General features: G+C 40.3%; 1 protein-coding gene across 3 annotated transcripts; it reads right to left on the reverse strand.

Annotated features, from left to right (window-relative positions):
* Positions 1–8,495, reverse strand: LOC106741253 (sialin-like). Of its 3 annotated transcripts, none has more exons than XM_014613040.1 (9): positions 8,342–8,495; positions 5,415–5,620; positions 4,798–5,019; positions 4,573–4,657; positions 3,401–3,567; positions 2,978–3,127; positions 2,601–2,733; positions 1,831–2,084; positions 1–634 (listed from the first exon to the last, which is right to left on the reverse strand). In XM_014613040.1, the coding sequence occupies exons 1-9, from the start codon at positions 8,346–8,348 to the stop codon at positions 341–343; spliced, it is 1,518 nt and encodes a 505-aa protein (XP_014468526.1). In that variant the 5' UTR covers positions 8,349–8,495; the 3' UTR covers positions 1–340. The 3 variants fall into 3 exon arrangements, with proteins under 3 accessions (XP_014468526.1, XP_014468525.1, XP_014468523.1); XM_014613039.1 differs by having other exon boundaries at positions 8,200–8,495; XM_014613037.1 differs by lacking the exon at positions 8,342–8,495 and adding an exon at positions 6,670–7,320.
* Between the last annotated feature and the right edge of the window lie 1,340 nt (positions 8,496–9,835).

Consider the following 9,835-nt stretch of genomic DNA (forward strand, 5'->3'; position numbering starts at 1 on the left):
TATAATGAAATAATTCCTACGTACAATGGTGAATTATAATAAATTCATTAATGCATTGATTTTAATGATTATGTTATATTCCGTTTTAATCTTTTCAACCATCGTGGTATACCTTGAGAACAATCAGTGTTAATTGTATAAAAACATGTTCTCGTGTCCTTATAATCCTTACTCTTAAAACGTTATGTACATTCATCGTGTTAATCATACGTGCGTATTCACAGCACGTGATCACTATACACTGGATTCTACCGCGACGATCGCGAAGGGATAGATTATCCTTGCTACAGGACGAAATGCAAATGTGGCACGAAAATTCCCCACCGGGGCAGATTGCGATTTAATTGGAGGTCGCCGAGACCTTCGAGGTGATCGACGCAGAGCGAGGCACATTCTTCAAGCTCTCAACGTCGTCCTCCAACGCATACGGCCCATAGGGCTCGGTCTGCACACCTACGTCCTCGTAATCCAGCTCCAGCGTGTCCTGCTCATAAATCACATCGTGACTCCGCGGTCTCGCCACGGACGGGATCCACGGTTGCGGAACACCTTTGCCGAGAGCCAGGAAAACCGCAGCGGTCGTTAACAGGACGACAGACGCGACACCAAACACCAATCGCCAAGAGCCGGCGATCTGAAACCGGCAGGCGTGTTTTCTTCATGATCACGGATCAAATAATTATAAACGCGGAAAATGAAATCGCACTTCTAACTTACGGCAGGAGTTTGAAGAACATTAAAGGAAAAGCATCAAAACCGACATACTACTTTGTTTGTCGATTTTAACGCCTTATTGAAGATGTGAAATTAAGATTTATATGCATAGATGCAAACCAGCACACAAAACTATATATATGCGGCACCCATATATATATGATGGTCCTTTAAAAATTATTACGTATGTTCTTGCAACTATGTTCGTACAACTATTTTCTTAGGCTAATTTGAATATTGACACCTCTAGAAACTAAGCCGCAAAACCGACATACTCATAATACATAAAGGAAGTTATCAAGAAAATAAAATAAAAGCATTGAAATTACATTATTTTGTACACTTATTACATATCCATACATGTTACCTCTAATCTCATATATTTTTTAAAACTTTAAAAATTTTACAATATATATTGCTCTTTTATTATATAGTAAAGTATCTTCTGACTTTTTTCCGACCATCTTAAAAAGCTAAATAAGAAACAGGAGGAAATCGGTCATCGGTTGTTTCAACTCTACTTTGTAAAATGATATTTCACGAAGTAAAATTCAAATATGAACTACACAACCAAATGCGCTTGCAAACGAAAACTGCCATTTCAGTCTTAACTACTGTGCACAATAAACGAAGTTCATGTTCTATTGGGCCGAATTCAATACTTTGCAACCGAGAAACATGGATATGTCGGTTCTATCACACCTATATCAGTTTTGGTGCTTTTCCTCTAATATCATTAATATAAACAACAATTAATAATAATAAACAATATTAATTTTACATCGTACGATCCTTCACCGATTCAAGTTTCTCTTTTTAACGGAAAAATGCACCAAAAAAATCACAAGTAGAAAGTTTTAAAAAGATCTGGAACTAAACTTCGGGTAAAAATTTAACTGAATTCTAAAGCAGTTCTTACGTTCTTTCGATGATGATTTAACCGGAAGCCGATAAAAACGCTACGGTACGGGTCATTTGGAGTGTAAAAGGCATAAGAACTCTTCGCGAAATTATTCTTACGCAAGCGAAGCGGGGGCGCGGCGAAAAAAAAACGCGATTTAGCCGTTTACATTTGCGTGGGCAGCACGTGTGTCGTCCGGCCGTAATTCGACTTACGGAGCCATGAAGAGCCTGAGTGACGAAGTAATTGGCGGCCAGCAGTCCCGCGGCTCCCAACGTGGAGCAAAGAGCGCACGCCGCCGCGGCGCACGCCGGCGATTCCGCAGGTGCGAGGTCGGCTATGGCAGCGAGTGCACCGGCCGGTGCAGTGCCGGAAACGAGGAGGGCGGCTATCCCCAGCCAGGCAGCACCCAGGGCTTGACAGCCGGCGTAACCGGCGACGAAGAGGAGAGCCGCGGGGATGAAATGCGCTAATCGATTAATTTCATTCGTTCGGTATCACGAGGAGAATTAAGTTCTCAGTTAAGTTGTCGAAAAGATTTTATAGCGTTACGTGGTGTAAGACAATTTTTGGTTTGTGTTACTAGGCATTTTGAAAACTTTCAACTTCCATTGTTACGCAAAGCACGGCAACGCCAGCAGCAATTTATCCACCTTGCAGCGTAAAGATAATTCGTGATATGTCAATTTTATTTTCTTTTTTTACTTATAACAGTAATATTAAATATATTATAATTTAATATTAGTAATTTAATATCAGAGTAAAGAGAAAAAAATTTCTCTAATATTATATTTCAATAATAAATTTAATATAATATTATAATTTAATATCATTTTTTTTTTCTTTGTTTGAGATATATGTTTCAATGATAATAATGAAAAGTATAATTATCTTTTACATAAACTGACTCACGTATCAAAGGCTAGAACACGTGTTTCGCAACATTGTAGATGCATTGCCGTTTACAGAGATCGTCATAACGCACCTGTGTAGACGACCAACTTTCTCGCGGTGGTTGTGGAAACTATACCAGACTCGCGGACGTGGTCGACCAGAAGACCGCAGGTCAGCGCAGCCATGAAATGACCGATGTGAGGTAATGTGGTTAGCACTGAATCCTGAATCGAGTGGCAACATAATAACGAAACGAGACTTGTGTTACAGCTATCCCTTCGCAATATTGATCGGGGTGGTGAACACCCAGCTGAACTTTAGCATTACGTAATTACATGACACATAAAATCTACATGCTCTTTCCTCTCTTCCTGCCAAACACCTCTCTCACATTTTAACATTACACAGCAGCAAGGATTTCGCGAGGTGTCAGCGGCAAGAATAAATCATTCTATTCGACTAACTTACGTTAGCTGTGGAGAAGCCATAGATGAGTTTCAGGTACTTTGTCATGCCGAGAGCGAGCGTCGCATCGCCCCATTGATTTCCCATGGTCGCCACCGCGGACGCCCAGACGGGCACGGATCTCAAAAGTTTTCCCCATGGTATTACAGCCGCCTGTGATCATCGATAACCTCATGATCAGCTCGAGAACTGTCATAAGGACTAAGTTACGCGTATCGTGATAACATCGTAGCTATCGTGAAACGAGTTTATCGCATACGCTAATTAACGCACATTGGCTGAACTTCTAGAGCGCACGTGAAATTCTTCAACAATTACAACACTACAAGAATCTCTCTTATCTGACAGCCTACGGCGAATCTAATTAGACTATCAAACGCATGACAACAGAAGTACGCGTGAAATCACCCGAAAACCGTTACTTACGGTTGTGTCGTGTTGGTAGGATTTCGGTGTGTCCTTGACGAATCGACCGAAGGCGAAGTACCAGCACAGAGCCAGGAGAACCAGACCGTAGCACAGAGAATCACGGCCGAATGTTCGCACCACCGCGGTGCCCAGCCATCCGGTGAGGCAATAACCCACGCTGACGGCTTAAAATATGGGAATTAGGATTAGTCCATTAACTCGAATCGCCGCGAACGGTCGCTAAGGATGCTCAATGGGATCACTCGAAAAAAGTCTTCCTGGCGTCTAAGTGTCTTTACGTCCATATTATTCCCCGCGAAGAAACACCAACAGGCCAAACACTGTCCCGCATAGAAATTTTCTCAGATTTTCCCGTATAGCATATATCCCCGAATAGATTACTCAAAGTTATCTCAAAATAAATTATCCCACAACGATATTATTGAAAATTCTATTCTTATCTCCTAAATATGGGATGAAGCCTGGGTTTTTGCCGATAGGTTGTGCGTAACGATATGCGACAGTTATCACCAAAGTCGAGCGATAATTTGATCGATTAGAAGGTTAATAAACGAGGTTACATTTTTAATCAAATACAATATAGTAATAGGCGTTAGAAGCCAAATTTCCAAGCGACGGTGTATTAAATCGCTTAAATGTATTAAATTTTCATATAAATTGCGATATTTTATTACACTATTTCCGAAAAATGGATTAATTTTTGCGATTTATATTAAAATTTAATAAATTTAAGACTTTGGCAAATTTTGCTTCCAAGTCCATTATATTGTATTTGATTGTAATATTCTTCTATTATACATTTTTTATGCTTAAGGTAGTCAGTCTAGAGAATATCAGATTTTCAGTCGCGATATTAAGAGTTCTTACATAAGTTTATTTATTGCAAAGAAAACTTTCCTATAACTTTATTTATTTAACTATCTAAGTAGCAAATATTAATTTTGTGGGAAACTAAAAAGAATCTTTTGGAAAACGTCGGGGTGACAATACGGGATCTGTTCGTGTCTTCCACTTGGAATCGTATGCTTAAACTTCTAAACAGAATCCGCGCGAATTTCTCAACAGAATCTTCAATTGTTTCAGGAAAAGAGATTTTCTATGCAACGTGTTATCTCTGTTTGCTCTTATTCGTGATTTCTCGCTCAAACGAGCGCGAGTTTGCGATCTACCTGCGTAACAACTGAAGTACCAGCTCCTGTGGTTGCTCTTAAACCAGGTCATAGCGAACATGTGAGCAGCGGGCATGGTCGCGCCCTACAAAAGAAGATGTCGTAATATAATTCACCGCGTTCGTTTCACGTGGCAGACGTTAAACGTAGCGGCACGTTTCTGCAACGCGAGCTTTCGTCCGCGAATCCGCGAACGGTGGCGCGATAAAGTCCGTCGTGACTTACGGTACATAATCCTTGGAACAAGCGTAGCGCGACGTGCGACGGTCCGCGCCAGGCGGCGGGTACTAACAGGGACGCTAAACAGGCGCTAAGAACCGCTCGTGAGAACACCATGGAGGGCCCGGATCGACCCCATACCAGGCAACCTCCCAAGATTGGCCCGGCCACCTGTCCCCATAAGAAAGCCTCGCGCATAATCGACTCCGCTCGCTCCTCCTGCGGCAGCTATCGTTCATAACAACCCGGTAAAAATCGATTATATATCATCATATATAATTATGCAAAATCATATATGAATTTTGCCTATATACGTATATGATCGTATATGTTTATATAAAAAAAAATTATGTGTCATTCAAGTAAATATCGACAAATTTATATTAAGACAAATGTATGAAGATGTCGATTAGGCATATTTGCGTAATCCGCATTCAAGTAAAGAACCTAAATGACGCATTATATGCGTCCTCCGTCGCCAATGTATTAATTGTATCTATGCACTGAGTTCACATTTGCATCGATTTGCTTCACGTCGAGCAAATAAATTCCGAAACTAGCAAGAATTATATTTAGCGCTACGATTATGAGTGCGAATCGCTTGAAAGAGATCTTGTGTATACCTCCAAAAGTATAACCTCGAAGTCCTCGGTGCGATTGCGGCTGGTGATATTGACCAGCATGTCGCAGTGCCAAGATGTGTCAATGATGGCATGATTGTCTTCCTGATTTGCCAGCAGCGCGACGGAGGAACTGACTTCGACCGCGCCGCAGAGCGCAAATCCAACTGCGACCAACGCGGCGACGACGTGTCGCGCTCGTACAGTCGCTAACGAATAATAATAGAATTACGGGGATACGTCACAGTAATCGCGCTGACTAATTCCATCGAGCGGAGTGCTGGTAAAAAAAGTGTCAAGTGGTTTGAAATAGTAATTTTGCTGTCATCGAAAGTTACGCTGGTAAAAATCTACAAACGGTTCGGCACGATTTGCGAGCACGTTTCCGTTAAAAATTCTAAAAGAATTCGAGAATATTTCATCGTCATTATGCTAATTTACATCGATCGTTCGATACACGTATTATTAATAACATTCTATTAGATTATCCTGATATCGACGATGTACGTGAACGGTGGTGTAGAAAAAATACCAAACTGGTATAATACGCATCGAGAAAATATATCGTAACAACTTCGATATCAAGTCGAGGTCAATCTAATAAAAAATTGCTAGTTAATATCAAATGACAGATGTAAACTAGAACATTGAATTATTAGTGAAACACTCTGAAAGATCCGAATAATTTAACGCGACTACCTCGCTAATTAGGTCGCGCGTAGTCTTTAGCCTCACGGAATCGTTATATGCGACAAATTGAACGCGTTACTGCGACAGAGTGAGATTTTTGTGCATACATTCATTATCGTAGTCTCCAAACATCGGAGCACGGCGGTGTTTGAGTTTGATAACTTACTCAAACGGATGGCACGATGGTGTGTTTTTGCCTTTAGCAATATATCGATTCTAAACTTTAAAAAAGGCACTTGTCTAGACGGCTTTCTTAGGTTAAGTACGAAGATATTGCCGATACTGAATCGTCCGCTGTAGTATTAATTAAAATTAACTTAACGATGCGGTTTTAGTAACAAACACTTATGTCAACATGATATTTAATTCAGATACGAATAGTTATCCAAACATTATTAATTTATTTCAACGATGACGACGATGTTATATTAAACAAGTGTTGTTATTAATTACAAATATCGATGCCATTAATTAATGCGCATGACGATGTTACTAAAATATTGGGCCGCGTGACACGTGCGATGAGAGAAATGCAATAAAATCAGTAATAATAATTAATTCGACGAACCTCGAACCTCTTTCGCAGCGAGCTTTAATTGACAACTGCCACGTTTGACGAACTGCACACTACCTCTCTTGACGAAGTCTGCCATCTCACAGAAGGCAAAAATAACGAGATAGACCGCGACATCTCGCTCTTATCATTCCCGGTGTTTGATTCTTCGCGCACTATCTCTAGACTACTATGAATATATTGCAGATGCCCTCGACCTTGGCTCGACAATGATGTAACGCAAATAGCCGGCTTTTCGAAAAGACAATGAACGTACGTCACGTTGCATTTTTACGACTCACGCGCATCCCTGAGCAGCGCGGACCGGAAGATTAGCGACCTCAGCCCACCTGACACTGATTGCTTTCATACCGATGTACGCGCGTCGAAGTTACCGAGTTGAAGTCAACTCGTCAGTATGCTAATTTGTTTAACTTTGCAATTCTCAATCGAGAGTAGCCAACCGTGTCCGTTACGAGAAGATCAACTTTGCGGAAATCCCGAGGAACAATTTTACAAAGATAAAAACTATACGCCAAATACATGAGAAAACATCAAAACTCATGAAACATATGCAATAAAAAGTATACAAGCGGAATTTGAAAAACAGATGTTTCAAAAATTTATTTTGCTCGAAAATAAATAGAGATCAATACAATTAAACAAGTATCTAATTATATATAATCGGTGTTATAATCTGAATGTTGAAACTTTTGCTGATATTATCCACGCATTAAGCAAAAATTACTTAGCTCTTTTATTTACGGTTCATTCAATAAAAAAAAACACTTTCCTATCGTAAGGTTACATTTATATCAACCAGAAATCTAGTTATTATCTGGCATAAATAAAAACACAATATAATATTAAATTATTTATTTCGCGATATGTATGTTCGTGCAGCGTATTAAATATATATAACACCACCATGTCAATACTTAAAATACATATAACATGTAACACAATATTGTCAATATGACGGATGTGATTAAAGGTTACCTTTGAGTAATCAATATTTTGAGCATTTACCGATGAATGATAAAAGAATAATAAATGACAACAATTTACAGTTACTTGACTATATGATATGACTATATATGATATGATAGAACATTATATAAAACTGCGTTTATATCACTTGAAATGAGACTTGAAGAAATGGCTTTTGGCCAAGAAATATCAAAATCCCAGACTATTATACATTGGTCTCGTGTTTATTTTTCAACAAAATCAATTTTTGAAGAACATCTATTTTCCAAAATCTGTATACATACTTTTTGTCGCATACGAGTTTGAGTGTTTTCTTTTCTTCATGCACTTAGAGTGTGGTTTTTAAGATTTTGTAAGATTTTCGATTTTCAGATGTCACTTCTTTTGATCGACATGATGAAAAACATGATCAACTTCGCCGAGATACACGTGACGGGAGTGACACACGGCGGTTTTAACGATCGACAAGCTATTCGTTCTCTTCGACTGGAGAAGTGCGAAACTGGTCGCGAATCGGTTCTCCGAGAGTCGACAGCCTCGGAGGATCACACGTACCTTTGACCTCAAGCGCCGCGTGTCTCAGTTGGACACTGCCGCGTTTAAGACGTACCAGCGCCGCCATCGTGGTCAAACGTGCTGGCACTTCGATTGCGTTTCCATGATGATGCGACAATGATAACTCCGACGAAATACTCACATCTCATCCGAACGTCCGTCGTACTTTCTGGTCACTATCGCGCCGCGGCGATACGCGCGAGACACGGCGGCAACGAGTTACGCGGGCCATACTGGTCATCTGGCGGTGCGAGTGAATGAACATCTCCGTTAACGAGACTTGATACAATAAGTACCTACGTCGGGTCACAGCCTTGAAGCACCGTGCACAGGCTTGCCTCATAATATTTTCCCCACGTCGCCGGACGATATCGGGCCTCGCGGCCGCGATAACGATCTAAACGCGCCTGTTTTTTTCCCAAGCTTTATCGCGACGATCCAGCGTATTGAATTTTGTTGTATGTAATTGTTGTTGTTGTTGTAAATGAATTGTTGTTATTATATACGCAAGAGCTAATCATCGCCCGCTTTATGCGCTGAACGTGCTCGCTTCGATATTCGTGACAACGTGTCATTAATTAATCCGCGCAGATCTTTATCCGTGCAATAGTTGATCCGTAGATTTATGTTTTTAGGAATTCATTCAAATTTTCACGGCATATTAATCGAAACACGATCTACGATGTACGATACGTGAAAGATAAAATTACAGGAAAATTGACCGTACCGAAACTGAGATAGTGAAGTCAAAGTCAGCTTCATTTATATATTATTTTATCACAGGTATGAGAACAGGCCTCCGATATCATATTTTTAATTCCAGCAGCGGAACTCATGCGGTTTTAATGAAGAACGAAAAGATGATAAAAGAGACTTGTGAGAATATTATTGGGAGTACAAATTAGTTTGGTCCGTTTTCAAAAAATGGCTCAGGCTGTTCTGAATGTTTCATAGTGACAGCTGATTTCGGTGCTTTCAGAGAGGTTAGATATCTGTCAATAATATTCAGTTTATATCGCTTTGAGTTTCATACAAAACCTCTGTTTTTTACTGTGTTGAATATGTCAAATTTTGTGTTAACTAAGCAGCATTTGCGGGAGGTTTTAGTTTTCTGCTTTAATTGGAAGAAAAGTGCAGCTGAAGCGCATCGAATGCTTGTAGAAGTTTATGGTGACAATGCTCCAACTGATAAATCATGTAGGGAATGGTTTCGACGTTTCAACAATGGTGATTTCAGCGTTGAAGACAAGCCTCGCTCTAGACAGGGACCAAAAGGGTGTTGTATACTATGAGCTGCTACAACCTGGAGATTCCATTACGGGCCATCGGTATAGGCTACAATTGATTCGTTTGAGCCGTGCATTACGAAAAAAACGGCCGAAATACGAGCAAAGACATGACAAAGTTATTCCTCTGCATGATAACGTTCGGCCTCATGTCGCAAAAGTCGTAAAAAATTATTTGGAAACGCTCAAGTGGGATTTTTAACCGCACCCGCCGTATTCGCCGGACAGTGTTCTTTCTGATTACTGGTTGTTCCGACGGATGCAGCGCGATTTGGCTGGTCACCGGTTCACTTCTTTCGCAGAAATCGAAAATTGGCTCCTAACTTGGATCGTCTCAAAAGACGAGACAT

Source organism: Dinoponera quadriceps, unplaced genomic scaffold, assembly GCF_001313825.1.
Source record: "Dinoponera quadriceps isolate SergipeBrazil2010 unplaced genomic scaffold, ASM131382v1 scaffold654, whole genome shotgun sequence".
In the NCBI taxonomy this organism is placed as follows: domain Eukaryota; kingdom Metazoa; phylum Arthropoda; class Insecta; order Hymenoptera; family Formicidae; genus Dinoponera; species Dinoponera quadriceps.

Coding starts and splice junctions, on each gene's coding strand:
- LOC106741253 (XM_014613037.1), bottom strand. CDS start 6,754: ATGGCAGACTTCGTCAAGAGAGGTAGTGTGCAGTTCGTCAAACGTGGC. Junction 4,658..4,797: donor TGTTCCAAGGATTATGTACC/GTAAGTCACGAC, acceptor CTTCTTTTGTAG/GGCGCGACCATGCCCGCTGC. Junction 2,085..2,600: donor AAAGTTGGTCGTCTACACAG/GTGCGTTATGAC, acceptor TTAATCGATTAG/CGCATTTCATCCCCGCGGCT.